The 24,639-nt window shown below is 37.2% G+C and overlaps 1 protein-coding gene and 1 long non-coding RNA gene across 12 annotated transcripts in view; one reads left to right on the forward strand and one right to left on the reverse strand.

The window, feature by feature from the left end:
• The window catches only part of LOC107185132, a 25,344-nt gene extending 18,047 nt beyond the window's left edge, over positions 1-7,297 (reverse strand). Inside the window, exon 1 of the long non-coding RNA XR_001516047.1 lies at positions 7,286-7,297. This is a non-coding gene — a long non-coding RNA (uncharacterized LOC107185132). The remainder of the gene's footprint in view (positions 1-7,285) is intronic.
• The window catches only part of BPTF (bromodomain PHD finger transcription factor), a 134,486-nt gene that overhangs the window by 92,977 nt on the left and 16,870 nt on the right, over positions 1-24,639 (forward strand). For 6 of the 11 annotated variants that reach the window (XM_006776681.2, XM_006776683.2, XM_015572434.1 and 3 more), the window contains 13 exons: positions 662-790; positions 2,539-2,689; positions 3,013-3,055; positions 5,800-6,046; positions 6,401-6,562; positions 6,777-6,928; positions 7,846-7,954; positions 12,352-12,569; positions 13,418-13,643; positions 14,407-15,323; positions 16,884-16,966; positions 17,525-17,750; positions 22,459-22,799. In XM_006776681.2, coding sequence (XP_006776744.1) covers positions 662-790; positions 2,539-2,689; positions 3,013-3,055; positions 5,800-6,046; positions 6,401-6,562; positions 6,777-6,928; positions 7,846-7,954; positions 12,352-12,569; positions 13,418-13,643; positions 14,407-15,323; positions 16,884-16,966; positions 17,525-17,750; positions 22,459-22,799 — 3,004 coding nt within the window. The remainder of the gene's footprint in view (positions 1-661; positions 791-2,538; positions 2,690-3,012; positions 3,056-5,799; positions 6,047-6,400; positions 6,563-6,776; positions 6,929-7,845; positions 7,955-12,351; positions 12,570-13,417; positions 13,644-14,406; positions 15,324-16,883; positions 16,967-17,524; positions 17,751-22,458; positions 22,800-24,639) is intronic. The other 5 variants (XM_015572432.1, XM_006776684.2, XM_015572438.1 and 2 more) reach the window with 3 other exon arrangements.

Below are 24,639 nucleotides of genomic sequence, written 5' to 3' on the forward strand. Positions count from 1 at the left end.
TATAGCTTTGTAAAGTTTGTCAGCACATGCTAGAAAATCCTGGGGGCAGGGAAGGAGGTTTCAAATTATAAGGTGAGCCACTTATATATGAACCAGTCTGAATTTTTAAAAGACATTTATTATTATAGAGCAGTGATTTTCAGCCACAGGAATTTTTAAAACATGCAATACCTGACTATGTAGTCAGGGGGACTGACTCCTTTCCCTTAGATTGTCAAATTAAACAATGAACAGAAAACACAGCAAAAGCCATCAGTGTGAATGAATCAAATTATACCTATGTTTGTTGTTAGATTGGTAAAAAAAAACATAATAAATTTTTTTTGGTATGCTGCAGAATTTTAGTGACGAGTTTATGTACCATGAGATAAAAAAAATTAAAAATTGCTGTTATAGAGTAGAAATCATTTAAACTGGGAAAGCTCAAACTCTATGCTTGCTGCTTCTCTCCTAGTGTTGTTACTATTTTGGATGAGTTTGGCCACCAGGAACTAAGCTGCCCCAAACAGCATTTTGCTCAGTTTAGAAATTTTCAAATATTTCTTTTGATCGTTAATAAAATGCTTCCAAAAGTTTGTTTCGTGTGTTTCTTTTAAAGCAGCAGATGCTATACCTGAATATTTTAGTTGCTTATTAATACTTGTGAATTAAATCACCGTAGAAACATCCGAAACTGAAATCACAACAACAGAAATAATTAAGAGACGAGATGTTGGTCCTTATGGCATTCGGTCTGAATACTGTATCAGGAAAATAATTTGTCCCATCGGAGTTCCGGAAGCACCAAAAGGTAAGGAATAGAAATAATTCTGTTCTTTCATTATTTACCTGTTAGCCACATTTTTTATGAATTGAAGTATCATTATAATTGTTTCTTTAACTCTTTATTCAACTTTTGAAAGATACTATTTTTTATTACAAACTATTAAATTTTAAAAATTGTATTTAAGTAGTAAACACAGTAAAATTCCACTAGGCACATGTTGATGCCCATAGGTAGTGAGTGTGCCAAGATTAGGAAGAGTACAAAGAGCTATAATAATACCTCTTATAATTAAAATGTGGAACAGTGATTGACACTGGATTACATGGTCCAAGAGGGTAACCACCAAGTCTACCTGGTTTGCTGTAGTCCCAGTACCTGCTGCAGCAACTGACCTATAAGTGGTCATTGAAGATTTGTTGACTCAAGGATTAAAGATACTATAAAATACTTCCTTGTTCAGGGTAGAAATAATCTGAGAGGCTAAGGAGTACTCAGGAAACATTTATAGAGAGCCCACATGATAGGCACTGGATGGTAAATAACGTAGAAGAATGAGATCCAGCTCCTATTCTCAAGGAAGCAAAGAAAAGTTATATTAGTGTCATAATATACTTGAGGACCAAAATTATGAACACTAAAAAGAGCTCAGTAAAGTGTCCAGATTCAAAATATATAGACAAAAATCAATAATTTTATCTTATATGTGCATAAAATATATATGAAAAAACTTACTAAAATATTAATAAAAGGAAAATGCTTTTCTTAGAAACATACTATTTTATAAGTTAGTTTTCCCCAAATGTATAAATTTAATTTTTGAATATTAATTGAATTAACTCAGAAGTTCATCCTGGAGAATAAATGACTGAAAAAAATGAGTCTTTTGAAAACAACACTGATGAGGGGGTCCCTGTTCTCGTAGATATGAAATATTAGTATAATTAAAAATCTTGTCCTGAGACAGTTTAAATGATAGGCAGAGACACAGCTAGAAGAAGGTATTCCTGACCAGTCTTTATTCTTTACCCCACAGCCTTCAATGCAAACCACTGCAATCTCCTTAACTCACTTTTCTTTGGCTTATATCACTTAGTACAGCCCAGGCCCTACTCCTGTTTCGGTTTCCTTATGCTGCTTTCCTTTGATTCTACTGCTTCTTGTTTCCTAAACATGGGAAGGTTCAATGCTTGTCTCTCCCTACTTTTTATTTTGAAAATTTTATTAGACTATTTGGCTTATTCTTAATTGTTTTCAGATCTCTTTGTTATGTTGATAACTCTCAAGTCCCCCTTTTCAGTGCCTGGATAGGGAAATACAGATTACCAGAGTTGTACATGGTAAGGACACCCAGCCCAACTGTGGGAAGAATGAGCTGTGCTTCTTGAAGAAGTCGTATCTATGTTGGCCTCTGAAGGATAAATAGGCATTGGTCCAGGCAGAGGGAACAAGCTGTGGAAAGGCTCATACGCCTTTGTATCTGGGGCCAGCAAACCATAGCCCATGAGCCTTACCCACCTGCTGTTGTTAATAAGGTTTGATTGGAACACAGCCATACTTACTTACTTACGTATTATCTTTGGCTCCTTTTGTGATACAAAGGCAGAGTTAAGAAGTTGTAGCAGAGACCATCTGGTCCACATAGTACTTACCATCTGGCTTTTTAAGAAAAAGTTTGCCAATCCCTGCTCTTCATGATGTATAAGAGGAGATGCCAGAAGTACTATAATTTTAGGAGCTATATTGCTTAAAATACTCTGATTTCTTTTCCAAAGAAACACCTACACCCCAGAGAAAAGGCCTTCGATCAAGTGCATTACGGCCGAAGAGACCAGAAACGCCTAAGCAAACTGGCCCTGTTATTATTGAAACTTGGGTAGCAGAGGAAGAGCTGGAATTATGGGAGATCAGGGCGTTTGCTGAGAGGTAAGGAAATGGCTAATATGGTATCAGATATTTGAAGATTTTATCGCTTCAGAATTAAAGAATTACCCCCTTAATAGTTTATTCAATGTGTCCTGATGTTACTCTACCTTTTGATTTCAAGTACTAGCAGAATATAATTTATTAAGATCCTGGTTTTAATTTTATTTACTTGTGAGTTTCCAATGATCTTAATTTAAGTGTGTTATTTTTAAATCAAAATAATTTGATACCTCTTTATGATGTGAAAGTCAACCAGATTTCACTTAACATAGATGCCAGGCGCCTAATGAGGTAGTTTCTGATAAGTTCTCTTTTCCCTGCAGAGTGGAGAAGGAAAAGGCACAAGCAGTTGAGCAACAAGCTAAGGTTAGTGAACAGAAGAAGGCACAGGACTTCAAGGCCCAAATGGAGGCTCACCTCAAACAGCAGCGATTGGCTGCCCAGCAGGTGGGGGAGTTGGTACCAGTCCCACCTGGCAATGAATTGACATTTTTAGCCAATTTCATGCACACTGAAAGCACAGTAATGATATATTTATATAGCTTTATTTTTTTAAGGGTATCTCAAATATATCTTAATTTTTATTACTTTAAAGTAGCTCTGTGGCTACATCAAGCATTAGTTTTGCAAAAAGTATACATATTTGGAGTACGATGTTTGAAATAAGATTTATTTATTATCTTTATAATTTGGTGGATAGTTTCTAAAGGAATTTTTTTCCAACAGAATTCCAATCCATAAAATCTCTTTATTCTATGAAAAGCAAATTGTACTAAAATTCTGAGTTTGTTGTAATTGATGACCATAAAACCATGGAAATGGTAAGAAACCATTGTCTGAATATTAAGGACCAACATAAAAATGACTGCCTCTTTTTTCTGTTAAGGAGATACTATAAAACGTTTTAGTAAACTTGAATATATAAGCTTAAAAGATGCAAATGAAATAGATACATGTCTATTTATAATATCATTAACTTAAGTTACATATAACTTAAAATAATTATATTTTGTATAAACTAGCTCTTTATTCCAAACTACCTTTTCCCTCTCACATTTTATAAAACATTTTTCCAAATTCTTAGGTATCTTTTACATCAGTTTAGTGTAGGTCATTATCTTCACTTACATCAAAGTTTGAGATAACAGCACTTTCTGATTCTGTTCATTCATAGAAAAACTGGCTGGTTGTTTTGTTTTGTTTGTGGGTTTTTTGTGGGGGTTTTTTCATTTTATGCATGTCTTGTCATCTCCACAATGTAACCTTAATGATTTATTCTTAAAATTTCTCCCATCCAAGTACTAACCAGGCCCGACCCTGCTTAGCTTCCGAGATCGGGCGCGTTCAGGGTGGTATGGCCGTAGACTAGTCTTAAAATTTCTTTAACATCCTTATTTACAAAGATAGTGAACATAGTTAATTTTGAAGATTTAGCCTCAGGAAGTAATTTCTAGATATGTGTTTAGTCTTTTTTGCCTCCTTTTTTAATTGATTCAATCAGATGATATGTCTAAATATCCAAAACTAAAACTCCTTTTCTTCTGATGAAATTATGTGAAATACATTGTATTCAGGCATAGAGGATGTAGTCCTAAGAAGAGGCGTGTGATGTCATTGGTGAGTGATTTCCAATGGCAGGAGATAGTTGAGAATTGGATCTCAGCACTACCATTAACTAGCTCTGGCCTTGAGCCAGTTTCACAACCTCTCTGAGTCTCAGTTTCCTCATCTTTAAATCACAATACCAGCAACGTTATTGAGTTGGTCTGAGCATTTAATGAAGGTAAAGTATCCGCCGCCAGGTTTGTAATCCATACCACCTATTCTATATAATAAAAGCCTAATATTATATAGCTAAGTGTCTGGCTGTTCATTCGACCAGTCACTATGATGCACACTGACCATCAGGAGGCAGACGCTCTGACCAGTAGGTTAGCTTGCTGCTGGAGTCCAACCAATCAGGTCTGGGCGAGATAGGCCGGACATGCCTTGGAGCCCTCCTGCAGTCCCTCCCGACCCCGATCATGTACCGGTGAGTTCCCTCAGCCTGGCCTGCGCACTCTTGCAATCCGGGACCCCTTGGGGGATGTGGGAGAGCCAGTTTCGACCGATCCCTGTAGGCCAGGCCAAGGGACCCCACCAGTGCATGAATCCGTGCACCAGGCCACTAGTGTTTTTGTTTGTTTGTTTTATTTTTAATATATATTTTATTGATTTTTCACAGAGAGGAAGGCAGAGGGATAGAGAGTTAGAAACATTGATGAGAGAGAAACATCGATCAGCTGCCTCCTGCATACCTCCTACTGAGGATGTGCCCGCAACCAAGGTACATACATGCCCTTAGCTGGAATCGAACCTGGGACCTTTCAGTCCGCAGGCCAACGCTCTATCCACTGAGTCAAACCAATAGGGCTAGTTATTTTATATGTGTAAGCTTACCACCATCAAGTTTGTAAGCTGTCAGGAAATGTCATCAATCTGTGATAAAATGTACACAAATTGTCTTTAATGACTAATATCTGAAAGATCAGATTATACCACTCTATATAGAATAGTCTAAAGTATTTTTCTGTAAAAGTATTTGAACTCAAAAATAATCTAGACAAATTATTTTCTAAGTTTTAGCTTGCTTAATTGCAGGCTTGTCCTTGTGAATAGTGCTGTTTGAACATTGACATTTTTTTATAATTGGATAAATTAACATTATGGTAAACCAGAAACCCTTTACACTTAGTATTATTTGTTATCCTCTCTAAATAACCACTGCTGAGCAGCATTTCTGTGTCTGGTAAAATTACTCATGTCTCTATTATCTTCACTCTGAAAGGTTGGATATTCGTATAAGCTGAATGAAGAAACTTGATAGTGTTTAATTTTTGTTATGAAAAACTACTTTTAATAAAATATTTGTGACTTAGTCATAAAAATATTTTCATCAAGGAATTAAATTCCAGGTAAATTTATATGGGTATATTTTCAAAAGTAAGATATTTTTGAAATATGGTATAGTTTCTTAGATTGGGAGAAATTATAGGTGGACTTCTTGCAGAATAGTATTGTTTTTACTTAGAACTATTTTGGTTCATGTTTTCTCTCCCTGACTTTTCTAGAAACGGTTGGAACAGCAGAAGCCTACAGTAATTTCAGCTTCCACAACTTCCCCAACAAACAATACGACTAGTACCATCTCTCCAGCACAGAAAGTTATGGTGGCCCCCTTAAGTGGTTCAGTTACATCTGGAACTAAAATGGTACTAACCACTAAAGTTGGATCTCCAGCTACAGTAACATTCCAGCAGAACAAGAACTTCCATCAGACCTTTGCTACATGGGTTAAGCAAGGCCAGTCAAATTCAGGTACACAACTGCGATTAAATAAAAGATTGCTTTCATTCAAGAAAAAGAATTGCAATCAATTACCTACTGAAATAAAACATTTCTTTAGAAATTATTTTTCTTCTGCAGCAGATTGAGCAAACAAGCTATAGCCGTTAGTTTGATACAGATAATATCCATAATATTACATTAGCAAAACTCCTCTCTTACATTATTTCACTTTCAACATTTACATAGTTCACTCTGAGTGGAGAGGAATTTTTTTTTTTTAATACAAAATGAACCACAGTTCATGCATTGGTGCCCTTCCTAGAAGTCACTACGTTGCTGGTTATTTTAAATGTAAAGCTTATTAAATGTCTTATACCCTATTAGCCACCAGTACAGCTGCCACATCTGCTACAACCATTGCCAGCACAGGTCAGACGTTCCAAATTACAGGCAATCCAGTCACTATGGCAGGAAAAGTAATTACCAAACTGCCACTTCCTGCAAACAGCAAGATTGTCGCTGTAAATGTGCCAGCAACACAAGGAGGTAAGGGAAATGTGAAGAGTTTTAATTCACATTTGCCAGATCATACCGTTGCCATCATTTTTCATTTCCTTTTCACTGATTTCAGTCCTCGGATCTCACATTCTGTGTAGCCCACTGTAAAATCCTACCACACATAGTTTCTCCCCAGAAACTGAGCAACAGCTGATGCTTTTTGTTAAAGGGGCACTTTTTAATTACTTTATCTTTTTTTAAGGTGTTGTTCAAGTACAGCAAAAAGTCCTGGGTATCATTCCATCAAGTACAGGTACAAGTCAGCAAACCTTTACTTCATTCCAGCCCAGGACAGCAACAGTCACAATTAGGCCCAATACCACAGCCTCTGGAGGAACCACAAGCACTTCACAAGTAAGAATTCTCTATCTTGCTTTGAAATATTACTGACATCAGGTTTTTAGAATGGACTTTTCCACAATTAATCCAGCTTCTAATTTTTCTCTACCTTTTATTTAACCTGTGACAAAGTACTGATTTTAAAAAAATTGGTTATCTTTCTAAGTAAAAATGATACATGACAAGCTTTATATTTAACATATACTTAATAGTATGTTAGAATTGTTTATGAATCGTAAGAATTGCTTTCTAGGATTTTATAAAGAAATTCTAGACCATATATAAAATATTCGTCAGCAGTGGGCCAGACCAAAGAAAACTTGCTATGCAGCTAGGAAACAGAATGAAAAATACAGTCTACAGCACACTAACTAGTTTGTAATCAGCTGATATGCACACGTGTTAGAGACATCATTTCTTTGGCACTAGTAACATGGAAAAGGTTTGAATTTTTGCAGACTTGAAAATGTTCTGATTCTAGCTATAAAACTGAAAATAACATGCTCTGTGCTCTCTCCTTTAAAACTATAAAAGAACATTTGGTTTGTGATTTTACTCTTATATTCCCTGAATTACAGGTAGGGATTGGAGCTCAGGGAAAATAGAATACAAATTTTTTCTGTGAGCAACTATGGTGGTTATAGATTAGAACTTCACTGGGTCTTCTTGTTCCATCCTTTTACCCGTTGGCCTGTTCTTGATATTAATGACAAGGAATTTCATATGATCTCATTTGAATTCAGTTTTCTGCCCTAAAAAATTCCATCTTTATTCTGATGCTTAGTATAATTTAAAATGTGATATCCAAGAGCCTCTGTCATTTCTATAGATTTGTTTATTAATAGACAGTATTTAAAGATCTGTGTTCTAAGTCCATCATGCTTTTGTCTTTTAAGGACATTTTAACTTATTGTCTTTTGTGTCATTTATAGGTAATCACAGGGCCTCAGATCCGCCCTGGTATGACGGTGATTAGAACACCACTCCAACAATCAACACTAGGAAAGACAATTATTCGAACACCTGTTGTGGTACAGCCAGGTACTCATCCTTGCAGTATTCCATTTTACTTCTAAACAACCAGTCCATTAAATCTGTATTTGGTACTCTTTATACTAGAAAATACAAATTTGAATTAAGACTTCAAAGCATACTAAATTTCTAATATATCATAGTATGCATTTATAGATATTATTTCATTTTTAGCATTGCAAAATAGTTCCAAGTATGCTTATTAAAAATTTTTTTAAATTTCTAATAAATAGAATATATAGGGTATCCCAAAAAATGTATACACACTTTAGCAATTGCTAACTCAATTTTGAAAATGAAATGTATTTTAATAAACACTGCCTTTATAATTACTCAAAGTGTGTATATACATTTTGGGGTACATCTTTTTTTTTTTTTTTAATATATTTTATTGAGTTCTTACAGAGAGGAAAGGAGAGAGATAGTTAGAAACATTGACCAGCTGCCTCCTGCACACTCCCCACTGGGGATGTGCCCGCAACCAAGGTACATGCCCTTGACCGGAATCGAACCTGGGACCCTTCAGTCTTCAGGCCGACGCTCTATCCACTGAGCCAAACCGGTTTCGGCAAGGGATTGGGGTACATCTTATATACATTAAAATATTGGAGCAGAGAATGAGCACAGAAAACATTGTCTGTATGTCAAAAGATGGAGATAAAATCAAGAAAACAGCTAATGCCCTAGCCCAGTGGTCAGCAAACTCATTAGTCAGCAGAGCCAAATTTCAACAGCACAACGATTAAAATTTCTTTTGAGAGCCAAATTTTTTAAACTTAAACTATATAGGTAGGTACATTGTTATTAACTTAATTAGGGTACTCTTAAGGCTTAGGAAGAGCCCACACTCAAGGGGCCAAAGAGCCGCATGTGGCTCACAAGCCGCATTTTGCCAACCACGGCCCTAGCCAGGTTGGCTCAGTGGATAGATCATGGGCCCTCAAACTTTTTAAACAGGGGGCCGGTTCACTGTCCCTCAGACCGTTGGAGGGCCGGACTATAGTTTAAAAAAAACTATGAACAGATTCCTATGCACACTGCACATATCTTATTTTGAAGTAGAAAAACAAAACAGGAACAAATACAATATTTGTATTTGCATGTGGCCCGCAGGCCGTAGTTTGAGCACCCCTGGGATAAATCATTGGTCTGCGGACCAAAGGGTCCCAGGTTTGATTTCGATCGAGAATACATACCTTGCTTGCAGGCTCCTCCCTGGCCTGGGCCCTGACTCTCCCACATTGATGTTTTTCTCTGCCTTTCCCTCTCTTCCACTCTTCCTAAAAATCAATGGAAAAATATCCTCAGGTGAAGATTAACAAACAAAAGAAAAATAAAATAGCTAAGAAGCATTTAAATGGAAAGCATAAAGCAAGATTATAAAGGTAGTGCGAGCCTGTCATTAATGTGAACAGGCTGAAGCTCCCATATTAAAATTTGAAGAATTGAAAGACTGAAGTCTGACCGGCATGGCTCAGTGGTTGAGCATCGACCTATGAACCAGGAGGTCATGGTTTGATTCCCGGTCAGGGCACATGCCCAGGTTGCAAGCTTGATCCCCAGTGTGGGACACACAAGAGGTAGCCAATGATTCTCTCTCATCATTCATGTTTTCTCTCTCTCTCCCCCTCTCCCTTCCTCTCTAAAACCAATAAAAATATATTTAAAAAAATACTGAGTGAAAAAAAATCCAACTGTACATTTTTGAGAAACGTAAGTAAAATTAAGTTACACACAAAATGTTAATGATGGACAAGGAAATAGAAAGAGGACCAGTGAGGAGGACAAGGATAGTCTAACTAATATTGGACAAAGTAGAATTCACTGTTTTTTAAAAGACTGTACATAGGGAAAAGAGGGTCATTTCCTATTGGCTTAAGTATAAAGGTTGCAATGAAGATGTAATCTGGGATCTTTATGAACTAAATAAGATTATCACTGAAATGTTTAAAAAAATTTTTTTTGAAATCAAGGAGGGATTAACAGAAGCATAGGAGACCAGAAACAGATTGTGTATCAACTTTTGCACTTTCAGGAATACACATTGGTTTTAAATATTGATGGACAATTTCTATAAAAATGGTCATATAATGTGTCATGGGTCAAACCTTGATGAATTCTAAAAAGTAGAATGTTTATAGGCCACATTCAAGTATTATAGTAATAACCTTTACTTGCTTGTAAATTTAAAAATATGTGTTCTCGTAAGTAACTTTTAAGTTAAAGAAACATCAGCTGAAACCGGTTTGGCTCAGTGGATAGAGCGTCGACCTGCGGACTGAAGGGTCCCGGGTTCGATTCTGGTCAAGGGCATGTGCCTGGGTTGTGGGCACATCCCCAGTGGGAGATGTGCAGGGGGCAGCTGGTCGATGTTTCTCTCTCATCGATGTTTCTCACTCTCTGTCTCTCTCCCTTCCTCTCTGTAAAAAATCAATAAAATATATTTTTAAAAAAAAAGAAACATCAAATGTGTAATTTCAAACAGATTATCAAGTATCAACTAAGCTATGCTGCCAAAGCTGAATTCAGAGGCAAATTTATTCTTTAACAAATGCTTGAGCACTTACTCTAGGTCAGTGGTCAGCAAACTCATTAGTCAACAGAGCCAAATATCAACAGTACAATGATTGAAATTTCTTTTGAGAGCCAAATTTTTTTAAACTTAAACTTTATAGGTAGGTACATTGTTATTAACTTAATTAGGGTACTCTTAAGCTGGCCTTTGCTAAAACGTCCTCAATCTGATTGAGGTACGTTCGCTAAAGTCGACCCCTTCCAACTCTCCCATCCACACTTCAAAATAGACTCGCCCAGGCCGAAAACTGACTTCTGCGCATGGGCCATGAAGTTTCAATCACACAACGTGCGCGCCCATGCGTGGTATTTTGTGGAAGAGCCACACTTCAAGGGGCCAAAGAGCCACATGTGGCTCTCAGGCCGCGGTTTGCCAACCACTGCTCTAGGTAATTGAATTATATTGGTGAACAAAACAGACAAAAAAACACCATATTCTTAAATCTTAGAAAAATATTTAAAACAAATTTTAAATGAAAACAGGATGGAGGAAGTAAAATAAAAGTACTAATATTAGAAAGCAGAAAATGCAGATATTATTAAAACAAGACTTAAAGTTAAAAGAGAATTATATAAAGGTATCCTGGAGTTTCACTGTTCAATAAAATGGGCACTCAGTTGTGGTGAGAGTATGATTGATATAACCTTTCTAAAATTTAATTTACTAGTATGTTCTTATTATGAACCTAGTAATTCTTTTTTTTGGGGGGGGGGAGTTTATTGTAAGGCAATAATTAGGAGCACATTAAAATTGATAAGCAAGAATTTCACCATGGATTTAAGTGTGTGTATGTATTCTAAATGTCAAAATACGTCCAATTTTATACATTATATTGAACACCAGCCTTTAAAAGAAAAATACACAGAAATAATGCATTCACAGAAGGAAGAAAGGAAGTGAATATAAAACTTCAAAAATGTGATATTATTCACTAAATGTAAAATTAGCTCCCAAATAATTACTTTTAGCAACTATTCCACTGTGTTGAAAAATCCCACCTGCCTTTTCTTCCAGTTTTAGCAAGTTAAATAAGAAATGGATGTTGTTAGAAGATTGGAAGAGCCATTCCAATTAAACTTTATTCATGCTTAGATTTTTTTACTGAACAATAACTATGGTAGCATTTTTTGAGTACTTTGTCTGACTACATACCTCAGAGATACTATGGGTTTGGTCCCAAGACATCACAATAAAATAAGTATTGCAATAAAGCAAGTTGTAATCTTTTTGCTGGTGGAGGGTCTTGCCTTCTGTTTGTTTTTTTAAAAAAAGGTAGCATCTGTAAAGTGCATTAAAGCGAAGCCCAATAAAACAAGGAATGGGTTAGTAAGGATATAGTGATCCTTCCCCTCCTGCTTTTCTTACCTGGCACATAGCTGTAAGAAAAGCTTATTAACAATTGACCCATAATGTTCTAGATTCTGTATGTTTTTGTTTAAAATTCATATGAATTATTTTTATATTCAATTATTTTTAATGCTATATTCCTAAGGAAAGACAGTCTTATAAATGGCATATCTTACATATTTTTCTCTGTCCTCCCTATTATCATTTTGGCTTTGGATATGCAGGAAGAATATTCATTGTTTTTTTCACTATAGATAGCAGAAACTGAAGAATGGTTGTCAGTGATGTGATTGAAAACATGGTCACTGACAAGTTGTATCCTTTGGACTTGGGTATATGTCTGAATGCATGCTTGAGCTGTCAGCATCCCATAAGTCTTTTTTGGAAACTGAAAAGAACACAGTCATCTGTAGTATTGAACTATTTCAATTAAAAGTGCTGGTAAGGACATATAAGTATTCGTGATGTTTTGCTATTTGCCTAGGTACTCCTCAACAAGTGGTGACTCAGATCATCAGAGGGCAGCCTGTTTCCACAGCAATCTCTGCCCCTAATGCAGTTTCCTCAACACCTGGGCAGAAAGGGTTAACTTCAGGAACATCCAGTGCAAATCTGCAGTCTTCACCCTCACCATCCCCTCGCCCTCAACAAGGACAGGTGAAGCTTACCATGGCTCAGCTCACTCAGTTAACACAGGGCCACGTAAGTAACGCGACTTCATTTTAACTTTAGAGATGATCATATTTATCCCTGTAAGTTTAAAAGAATGTACTTACTTTCAGTAACTAAAAAATGTACTTATTTTAAGAAATAGTAGCTTGCCATTTTCGTTGTGGTTAATCCTCCCCCAAGGATATTTTTTCCATTGATTTTTAAAGAGAGGAGGAGGGAGGAAGGAGGGAGAGAGAGAGGAGGAGAGTGAGAAACATTGATGTGAGAGAGACACATTGATTGGTTGCCTCTGGCACACGCCCCGACTGGGGTTGGGGATCGAGCCTTCAACTGAGATGCATGCCCTTGACCAGAATCTTCTGGCTATCATTTGAAACTCAGATTGTTAATTCATGGTTTTTCCAATAAACAGCATCAGTGTTTTTGTCTGATTGGTCTGCTTGGAGGGAGGGAGGGAGGGAGGGAGGGAGCCTGAGGGTATTTTTCCATTGAGTGGTGAAAGATGGGAGGATAGAGAGAGAGACAGAGAGAGAGAGAGAGAAGCATTAACATGAGAGAAATAGCGATTGGTTGCCTTCTGTATGTGCCCCAACCAGGGATCGAACCACAACCCAGGCATGTTGCCTGACTGGGAATTGAATCGGCAACCTTTCGTTGCACAGGAACTACTTAACCAAGTGAGCCACCCTGTCCAGGCAGCATCTGTCTTTTTAAATAAATATTTTTATTTTAGCTTATCTGAATTCCTTCTGCTGCCATTCAGTAGACATTCAAAGACATATTTTCATTATAGGATAGTATCTTTTTAACATTAAAAAGGTATACTTACAGATTGATGCTTTAAATACTATTGACATATTGTGTGTTTTTTTCCATAGGGTGGCAATCAAGGTTTGACGGTAGTAATTCAAGGACAAGGTCAAACTACTGGGCAGTTGCAATTGATACCTCAAGGGGTGACTATACTTCCAGGTCCAGGACAGCAGCTGATGCAAGCTGCAATGCCAAATGGTACTGTTCAGCGGTTCCTCTTTACCCCATTGGCAACAACAGCCACAGCAGCCAGCACCACCACCACCACCACTGTTTCCACCACAGCAGCAGGTAGAACTTGGGGGTTATCAGACGTACTGTGTGTTAATACCACAAGTTGCTGGGCTAACAAAGGGGGCAAGAGACCAGCGCTTACCTTTGGGAGAATAAAACACAAGCCAGTAGCGTAACAGTTGACTGGCAGCCTCACAAGATCTCAAGAAGATCTCTTATTACAGACTCCTGTCACCTTCACCCCTCAAAATATATAGAAAGGGAGGTAAGGGTCTGGATAGCATGTTAACTATGCCCACATTCCTTTCCAATCCTTATGGGCACTGATTAATAATGGAGTTAATCTCAGGGCAGGTGAATATATCCAGCTCATAACCTACAAGTGAGAGCTGCAGGTCCAAAGCCCCTTTGTTTGTCTTCTGCAAGTAGCCGTCATTAACTGCCACCACGCTTAGGAGGAAAATGAGGGTTAGCATTTGCCTGGGCCAAAAGATCTGGCTGGTTTCCAAAGACTGCACCTCACTTTGGAAGTGAGCTTTCTGGGGAGTCAGCAAAATGTGCAGAAGGTGGCCATCAGATAGGGCCCATGCTCCCCAATTTAAAAGAGCTCTAACCCAAGTGTGTCTCAATGAGCCTTTCTAAGGCATTGTTCTTCTATACTGAAATTCAGAATTCTCACCTTTAGAAAGTCCTTCAAATTCTTCTTTACCTTGCTCTTATATTCTAGAGCAGCTGTCGCCAGCTGGTGGTCTGCGAGGTCTGAAAGGTTGGCGACCACTGTTCTAGAGTAATATAATTATTTGGTCTTTCTTATTCACAGGTACAGGTGAACACAGACAGAGTAAATTGTCACCCTCAACACAGGTGCAACAAGCCAAATCCCTGCCACTAGCTCAGTCATCAAGTGTGAGTCCTCCAGAGTCCCAGCCACAGACTGCTCAGCCTTCAGCTCAGCCTCAGCCCCAAACTCAGCCCCAGTCCCCAGCTCAGCCTGAAGTTCAGACTCAGCCTGAAGTTCAGACCCAAACAACTGTTGCATCCCATGTCCCTTTGGAAGCACAACCCACCCAAGCTCAGTCATCCAAACCCCAAGTTGCAGTACAGTGTCAGCCTCAAAGTATTGTCCAAGGACAGCCACCTGCTCGCGTCCAAAGTCCACCACAGACTCGAATACGTCCATCAACTCCATCCCAGGTGTCTCCTGGACAGCAATCCCAGGTTCAGACTACAACTTCACAACCGATTCCAATTCAGCCACATACATCTCTTCAGATACCTTCCCAGGGCCAGCCACAATCACAACCCCAGGTACAGTCTTCACCTCAAACTCTTTCATCGGGACAAACGTTAAGTCAAGTTACTGTTTCATCCCCATCCTGTCCTCAGCTACAAATACAGCAGCCACAGCCCCAAGTCATTGCTGTGCCTCAGCTGCAACAACAAGTCCAGGTTCTTTCTCAGATCCAGTCGCAGGTTGTGGCTCAGATACAGGCTCAGCAAGGTGTTGTGCCCCAGCAAATCAAACTCCAGTTACCTATTCAAATTCAGCAAAGCAGCCCTGTGCAGACTCACCAGATTCAGAATGTGGTTACAGTGCAGGCAGCCAGTGTGCAAGAGCAGTTGCAAAGGGTTCAGCAACTCAGGGATCAGCAGCAAAAGAAGAAACAGCAACAGATAGAGATTAAGCGGGAACACACCCTCCAAGCATCTAATCAAAGTGAAATCATTCAGAAACAGGTAAAGTTATTAAGTAAAAGCAGCATGTTCAGTAGTTTGAATTATTGTGCTGTGCATTAGACTTAGTGTTTGGTTGTGTTAGGTTTCCTAAATGAGACAAATTCACTGATGTTTCAATTTAGAAGCAATACTGGTGTGACCAAAATCTTGAATTACTGCTATGGTTTGGAACTTTTTTGTTGGCAGTAGTCAGTGCTTATTAGAAAAACGACCAGCATTTTGGGAGAACTAAGATGGGAAGAATGGAGTTAGGAGTTGAAGTATCATTAATACAGAACTGGAAGATGTGACTGAAATTTTAAAGCCACTTTAGGCATCATAGCAATTGTTTGAAGTTGTTTACAGTTGTCATCCCTTAGTTTGCATGTTCATGTAGACCAAGCAAATTATAGACGGATTTCACTCATTTGCATTTCTAGCCACACCTGTGTAAATTTTAACTACTATTATTCCATAGCTTACATATAAAGTGGCATTATGCAGTAGCATCTTAGTGAACTAAGGCAACTTAGATGAGTAAGAATTATTCTACCTAAAATGAAATCACATTGTAACATCTTGTAGCATTACTGGAAAATATTTCTTTACGTCTACAGCATGCGCTGCCTGGTACTAGTGTGGATTTCAAGTGTTTCCATGTCATGAGACTTGCATTCTGTTCCTGGGTCTCCCATTCACAGCCTCTGAAACTCCCTTATCTCCTCTGAACTATATCCTTACTAAAATTCCCTCTTTCCAGCCACCCAAGGTCATTGTAATGGTTAACTGAGGTCATGTATGTAGAAGCACTTTTATTTTTTCATTGAAATATATTTGACATAGAGCATTGTGCAAGTTTAAGGTGTATAACCTGTTGATTTGATAACATTTACATATTGTAATATTGCTGTTGTAACATAAGCACCTCTATCATGACACATAATTGCTTTGTTTTAGTGGTTAGAATAATTAATATCTAGTCTCTTGGCAACTTTGATGATTATAATATGATATTATTAAAAGAGAAGCACTTTCTAAACAACATATTTTAAAGATCTATGGTAATAGAATTATAAAATTGACATCATATGCAATGATGATAATTATTGCATTATCACCCAGCTCTTAGTACTGTATAGTTTATAAATTGAGAATTATGTATCACAATATCTGCCTTTACCTTAATCTCTTTAGCCCATCTGTGGGATGGGGGTGGGAGGATTCTTTACAATTATTGCCTGGAAAGAGCATAATATTGAAAGCATGGCCTTTGGAAAATGATTGCTGGGCTAGAATTACAGCCATATTCCTTATTTTGTCTCAGGATCTCTTTGTAAAATTATTCCTGCCTTTCCATGTTTTGAGGAATAAATGAGGCAATGTCAGGTGCTTACCTTAGCACAGGGCCTGGTACGTGGTAAGCATCCATACCATATAGCTCTGATTTTATTTGTAGTATTATGATAGAAAGTTCTTAGTTTCTTTGGGAAACACATAGTTGCGCTCAGATTTCTACTATTTATGAACCAACTTGTAGTCATTATAAAATATGCACTTTTGGATTTTTTTTCTGTTCTGAAGGTGGTGATGAAGCATAATGCTGTAATAGAACATTTAAAACAGAAAAAGACCATGACTCCAGCTGAAAGAGAGGAGAATCAAAGGTAGGGAGAGATGGTAACAGGGTCTCATTGTATGTCAGTCTCTTCCCTTTTGTATCTGGACACTCAGGTTCTGAATTTACTGTTTGTTTGTTTGTTTGTTTTGTATGTGTTTTTGTTAATCCTCACCTGAAAATATTTTAGAGAGAGTGGAAGGGAGGGGCAGAGACAGAGAGAAAGAAGCATCAATGTGAGAGAGACACATCAATTGGTTGCCTCCCGCACTCGCCCCGACCAGGGCCGGGGATCAAGGCTGCAACCAAGGCACGTGCCCTTGACTGGAATTGAACCGACAACCCTTTAATCCTCAGGCTGATGCTCTATCCACTGAGCCAAAATGGCTAGGGCTGAGTTTATAGTTTTTAATCTTGACTGAAGTTTACTGAAATACTGAAAAAGAAGCCCTGGCACTAATAGGTTCTCAGTGCTAGTTTGAATCACTCTTTGGAGCTTTCCATTTACTCAGAGTTTGTGTATCACCTGTAGAGACATCAAAAATCTTGTCTTAAGCCTTTCAGAATAAAATGCCCAGCATTACATAGGTTGTGTATTTCTCTCTAGAATGATTGTCTGTAACCAGGTGATGAAGTATATTTTGGATAAGATAGATAAAGAAGAAAAACAAGCAGCGAAAAAACGGAAGCGTGAAGAGAGTGTGGAACAGAAACGTAGCAAGCAGAATGCTACCAAGCTCTCTGCACTGCTCTTCAAACACAAAGAGCAGCTCAAAGCAGAAATACTGAAAAAGAGAGCTCTCTTGGACAAAGACCTACAAATTGAAGTGCAGGTAAGAAGGTATTTCCTTTCCTCCTCTGTCCAGTTTTTAGCATCTACTTTTATTCTTCAAATTTTGGTTAAGCTTAAAATTTTATCTTGTTTTCTAGAATTTACAGTTTTGTATATTTAATAAAAAGCTGTGAGGCATGTCTTAGAGATTTTTATATCTACATGTATATTATAATCTCTAAACTAGGCACTCTAAGAGGTTAGTCTGTTGACTAAAACATTTGAGAAGTCTCTTGGGAATAGTTTTTATTCTCTATGACATCGTCTTGCCAGAAGTTATCAGGAGCCAAGTTTCATGAGAGAGGTAACAGAAAAACTGTGAAATAATTTTGAAAGAATGAAAAATAAAGTGTGCCCATTAAATAAGACCATATTTCTTCCTTGATTTGTAAACCGATCCAGCAGGCATTGCAAATTCTCTGCTTACTTGGGGAATTCATTGAAAAATGAAAGAAAACATCTATTCATAGATATCTAAGCAGCTTTTTAAAAGAAAAGTAGGCTATATAAAGTGTCAAAAGTGCCTTTATATTTTAAGGTGAGAAATATTAAAATACTGATCAGCCAAAAAATCAACACAACTCTGAGACATTAGAGCTCTTCCCACTAATGTCGGAAACCAGATGACAGTACCAAAAATCAGCATTATTATTTTAGCATTTCTGGGAATACTAGTTAAGATGTTAAACCAAGAAAAGAAAAAAGATAAAGTTATTTTGTATGATACGATTATTATCTCAAAACCCCCAAAAAGAAAATTAAAATTTATGAGAGAATTCAGTAAGGTAATAAATATCATGATTACAACCATTGTTGAGATGTAATAAGCAAAAGAGCCAATTCACAGAAGCAACAGAATATATAATATACTATCTCCCACTTTAAGATCTATTTTATAGATCTAATTTTTAGTGTAAAAATGGAAATCACAAAAGTAACTGAATAAAACATGATTGTCATTTTTTAATCTCAGTGTAGGAAAAATCGCTCCTAAACATTTCAGATTTCAAATACCACAAAGGAGAAAGATAGATTTGATGACATAGAAAAATTTTATTTGGGCCGGGAAATACCATAAACAGCATTGTAAAACAGATTAATAGGAAAAAAATTTGTGACATTTCTGCCAGAATTAGTATTCCTAAAATTTAAAGAGCTCTTAAGTCAATAAGAAAAAGATAACACTAACTATATGAGGGGAATTCTTTCACAATATACATATAAATCGAAATACTACAATGTACACTTTAAATATTTTATAATTTTGTAAGTTATACCTCAATAAAGCTGAAATTTAAAAACACACTCTAGTAGAAGATTTTTAAGACACATAAATAAGCAGTTTTCAAATCTAACAATGTCAAATATCAATAAACAAAATGATATTCAACCTAATAATGAAAATACTATTTTTCTAGAGAAAATACCATGTATTTCTAGAGAACATTTCATTGGTATGTATAAAAAGACTAAAATGTGAATACGCTTTGATCCATAATTTTACTTGTAGAACCATCTGAGAAACAACTAGGCAAGATACACGAGCAAGGACATAATGAATATTAACCATAACAATAATCTGGAATCAGCCCAGAGTCCACAAAGAAGAGATTGGTTATCAGTGTTTCTCAACAGGAGCACTTTGGGCCCTTTCAACAGGCCAGTTTTTTACACTTTGTAGGAAGTTTAGCACTGGGTTCCAAATGCTAGTAGCTTTCCCTTCATTGTAACCAGCAAAAGAGTGACCTTGTCCCCTCTCCATACATATTCAAACACCTCCAGGGTACCCTTACCACAGTCAGTTGAGAACCACTCGATTGAATGTGTTGGAGTGTCCTCACAATGGTCAGTGTAGGATTAGTGCTTTTTGGTTTTTAATTCTTTGGGGAAATCCTCGTAAATATTTGAATGAAAATGTAGGTTGCAGAATAGTATTTATAGTGTGATGTGTCCATTCAGTTCATTCAACAAATATTTAACATTTGGGTGTTTCACATACTGCTCCTGCTCTCTATTCTGCACAAGGTAGGGAAATATTTATAATCTGTGTCCTTTATAAATGACTGAATGTAAGGAAAAACTTAAAATATATATCCTTTATAAATGAACGAATGAACGAACATACATACATTAAAATGTCTTTCAAAGCAATTACCTTTATCCAACAAGTAAAAATTATATGTAAGTCCATACTGTCCAAAGATTACCATTTTATTTATTTATTTTTAATGTGTTTTTATTGATTTCAGAGAGAGCAAGGGAGAGGGAGAGAGGCAGAGAAACATTAATGATAAGAATCATTGATCGACTGCCTCCTGCACGCCTCCTACTGGGGATCGAGCCCGCAACCCTGGCAGGTGCCTTGACCGAAATCAAACTGTGACCTCTTGGTTCATAGGACCACTGAGTAACACCGGCTAAGCAAAGATTACCATTTTTATTGTTTATTTACTTATTTTAATGAATTTTAAATATATTTTTATTGATTCCGGGGGTCGGGGATGGAGAGAAACATAAATGATGAGAAAGAATCATTGACCAACTACCTCCTGCACGCCCCCAACTGGGTATGGAGCAGACAACCCAGGCATGTGCCCTTAACCAGAACTGAACCTGGAACCCTTCAGTCTGCAGGCCGATGCTCTATCCACCTAGCCAAACCGGCTAGGGCCATTTTAAAGTAATATTTCTTACCTTGTTTATAATATTTGTATTCATATAAACATTATTTATAAAACAGTCATACTGGACACAACATATATTGAACATTGTTCTACACTATACTATGCAGCCATTTAAAAATGTTATTACTGTTGTAAATATTCTTTTGTACAATTAGTGGTGTTCTTTTTGACAGTGTATTATCTAATGAGGAAGAAAAATTATACTTTAAGAAAATCAGCATTATTTTAACTAGAATTTATTGCTAAGATAATTTGCTTTGAAGGACGTCTTACAAAATACAGAAGTTTCTCTGCCTTAAAAATGTCCTGTGTTCTACCTTTCATCCCTCCTTCATCCCCATCTGCTTGTCTTTTTGGTAAAGTAATTTACTCATTTTGGAATAGAACTTTATATCTTCATTTGCCTCTACAATTCTCAAACACATGTATTATAAACTTTTCGTCAAATTGTCCTATAAAATTAATTTCATAGGGAGTGAATGCAGATTTGGTTATTGATTTTGTTTGTAGTCTTCTTTCACATTACATGTTTTCATTTGGTTTGGCATTTGGTATTTTAAGTGATAAGGGTTTGGTTTGGTTTCCTCTCTTGAAGTCTAGCCGAGCCAACACTTAATATCAAACAGGGAGCCTGCTCGTTACCCACCTCACACGAAGCTCGAGTCCCCTTCTTCCTGTTCCTGTTGTGGGTTAGCACTTCCTACTTCCAAATCTGGAGCTCAATAGGCCTGCAGTTCTAGCCCTGTTCATAATTTTGTGTTTCCGTTCCATGGAGACATTTATATTGTATTCAAGGATAGCTATGTCTTTTCAGTTTTCTCTTTTTTATACTTTACTACCATTGGTATGTTCTTTTTTAAAAAATATATTTTATTGGTTTCAGAGAGGAAGGGAGAGGGGGAGAGAGAGAGAGACATCAGTGATAAGAATCATTGATAGCTACCTTCTGCACGCCCCCCAACCAGGGATTGAGCCTGCAACCTGGGCCTGTGCCCTTGACCAGAATTGAACCCGTGACCCCTCAGAATGCAGGCCGATGCTCTATCCACTAAGCCAAACTGGCCAGGGCTCATTGGTATGTTCTTAACAGAGGAATCAAGGTGTGTACCCACTACACCGTCTTAACAATCTTGATTTTCCTGCAGTCATCTCATTACATTTCATAAACCATGTTATTAAATTGAAACTCAAGATTTACTTTCATCCCTAGGGAAAAGTTCAGACTTTCTTTTTAAATAGAGAAGGGCTGTTGAATAGCCACAGAGCTTCTCATTTACAAGACTATCTAAATACATGGAGAAAATAGATTTATTAAGTGAACACCATTCAGGTTTATTTGTTAGAATATTTGTGATGCTTAAAAGCTCAGTCATAACTATGTTTTATTTATACCAAGTTTGTTCATTGATACCAGTTCCAGTGGTTTTTCTAAGAGTAGGTTGTTACACTGGGTAGCAGAGGTGTGCCTGTAAAGTATTTCACATAAAAAAAAAAAGGATTTTAATTTATGGGAAAATCTGTAATAAGAAAATGCTCTCTCTGCAGCCTTAAATTCTAGACATAGCTGCATGAGACACAAGGCAAATCCGTCTCTCATCCTGCTTTGGGCTGGTCAGTTTGAATATCAATTCATGGTCAGTCTCACTCTAAGGACACAGAGGAGGGTGGCCAGAAGAAAGCAGCCAGTGGGTGAGGACACTGGAAATCACATCCTGAGCCGTGACTAAAATAGCCAGGGCCTGTGGGCCAGGGGAGGGGGTCTTCTTGTCAGACACGGCATCGTTCTGTCAGAGCGCCTTGGAGGATAACTAGCAGCTCTCTAGTTACTTCATCTTCCATTTCTAGTTGTTTTAATTGGGTTTAAGGTATAGTAAGAAAATGATTGTTTGGAATTATTGCAACTCCCTCACGTTAGGCTGAACTATGGAGCTGTTTCGACAAGGGGGGTAATGTAACATCCTCTGGCCAGTTTGTGCATTTACATAAGTCAAATGATAGTCTTGTATTGTCTTTAATTGACAATAGGAAGAGCTCAAGAGAGACCTGAAAATTAAGAAAGAAAAAGAAATGGTGCAGGCCACTGCAGCAGCTACCACTCCCCCTGCAGCACCTCCTGCGCCGCCAGCCCCTCCGCCTTCGCCTCCACCTCCACCTCCACCTCCCCCGCAGCACTCGGGCCCCCCGGCCACAGCCACAGCCACAACCACGGCCATGCTGTCTGCAGCTTCTCAGAAGAGGAAGCGAGAAGAGGAAAGAGACTCAAGCTCAAAGTCCAAGAAGAAGAAAATGATTTCTACTACCTCAAAGGAAACTAAGAAGGACACAAAGCTTTATTGTATCTGTAAAACGCCTTACGATGAATCTAAGTGAGTAGATCCTTTTGAGCTCTAGTTTATTTCCTTAAAGGTTAGCCGTTAATCTTCCATTTTGAAGGAAATGAATATACTGGTAGCAACATAAAGGAAAATAGTTAAAAGCAAGGGTAATAGAGTTTCATCTCTGATCTTGCATCTGATATTTTTAACTTTGACACTAGCAAATAAAAGTTTATTTCCCGTGTTCATGATTCGTGTTTGTCCTTCATATTCTTTTCTGTCAAAAACAAGCTTTCTGTTGCTCCTTGGCTTTCTCCTCTGCTCTCTGGATTAACTCCAAGTCAGTCAGTAGTGCTGTCTGGAGGAGGAGGGGTATGATTATTGCCGCCAGAGTTCAGAGTATGCTTTCTGGAATCTGTTCACAACCCTATACATCAAATTCTAGAGACTGTGAATCTGAATGGTGCAGGAGGTTTCAAGTTTGAGTGCCTTTGGTCTTTTTGTTGTTGAATTTTAAGCAGTTATCTGTTTTTTATATTGGAATGGTATAACAATAATATTTTTGTCAAAGTTCCCACTTTCTTATTGGGGGAAAAGTCAGAGAAATAAAAAAAGTGTTCCTTTACCCATTCCTCAATTAAGACACTCAAAAATTTAATAAGAATGGCAGCTGGAAGCTGTTTTTGACAGTTGTGACTTATATTTGGTAGTATATATGAGATTTTAGAGATGCTGATCTATTAATGTAATTTTATTTTTTTATCATTGTCTTTTAACTAAGTATTTAGCTTCCATTTTGAACATTTAAATGTAGGCCAGCTTTTAAAAGCCAAAATTAACCACAGTATTATTTTATAGTACTGAAAAGTTTGATTGTGCTAAAAAATATGATCATTTAGAATTAGGAATGCTTAATGTCTACTTTAAGTGGATGCCTAATTTCTAAATAAAGTTCTCTCTTTAATGATGTTTAAATTGCAACCTTGAAGCTGCTTTGGTGGTGCTATTTAAATTATAATCTGCAAGTGCTAGATCAAAAGTTTATGTTGGTAAACTTAGCTGTGTGTTGAATTAAACACAGATCAGTTTAGGCATCTTCACTTTTCATTGTCTTACTTTATTGGAAATTATACATAATGTAAAAAGTGGAGCCCTATTAACTGATTTTTCCCTTAGTCTAATACAAGTGTGCCTCCCTTTAAGCAAAATATACTGAATGATTTGTAGAATAAAACAATATGATTTTCAAAAAGATCTGCTTATGGAATTTCTTTAAATAACAGTCTTCTTTGGCCTACTTAAAATATTAAGATCACAGAAATGTATTTTATGTAATATCTAAGTTGCATAAAATGAGGCACACGTGTACATGTGCTCATTGTATTGAGATTGCCTCATTATTTTGTGTATATTTCATATTTTTCAGTTTGTCATTATTAACATTTCAGTATACTAGGTTCATTCACTCCCTGTTTGAGTTTGGATGAGTTAGTGTTTTTTAAGGAGTATTTGTAATCTTTCGTACCAAACTAGCTTGGTTTGGAAATCTAGTGAGAGTGACTCAAACCTGAAATACAAGTCCTGAACTTATTTCCAGGACATACAGCCCACCATCTGGTGAAGGCAACACAAAAACACCTTGGTGGCCCCCTCCTGTGGCTGTGAAAATCCTGCGAAAGTCATAATTCCAAAAGAAGAAAGTTAGTGGTAATAGGATAAACCACACAACCATGTATTATTCCTTAACTTTCATAAAGTTTGAAGCTTGAGTACATCTACTATTTCTCTAGGTGAATTGACCAAGAAATCCCTTGCTAGAACCAATGGTATCAGCAAGGCCAGTCTGGTTCCTTTTGATCCATACTAATTCTTCCTATGACTTTGATATGAT

This window comes from Myotis davidii, unplaced genomic scaffold (genome assembly GCF_000327345.1).
Source record: "Myotis davidii unplaced genomic scaffold, ASM32734v1 scaffold69, whole genome shotgun sequence".
NCBI lineage: Eukaryota > Metazoa > Chordata > Mammalia > Chiroptera > Vespertilionidae > Myotis > Myotis davidii.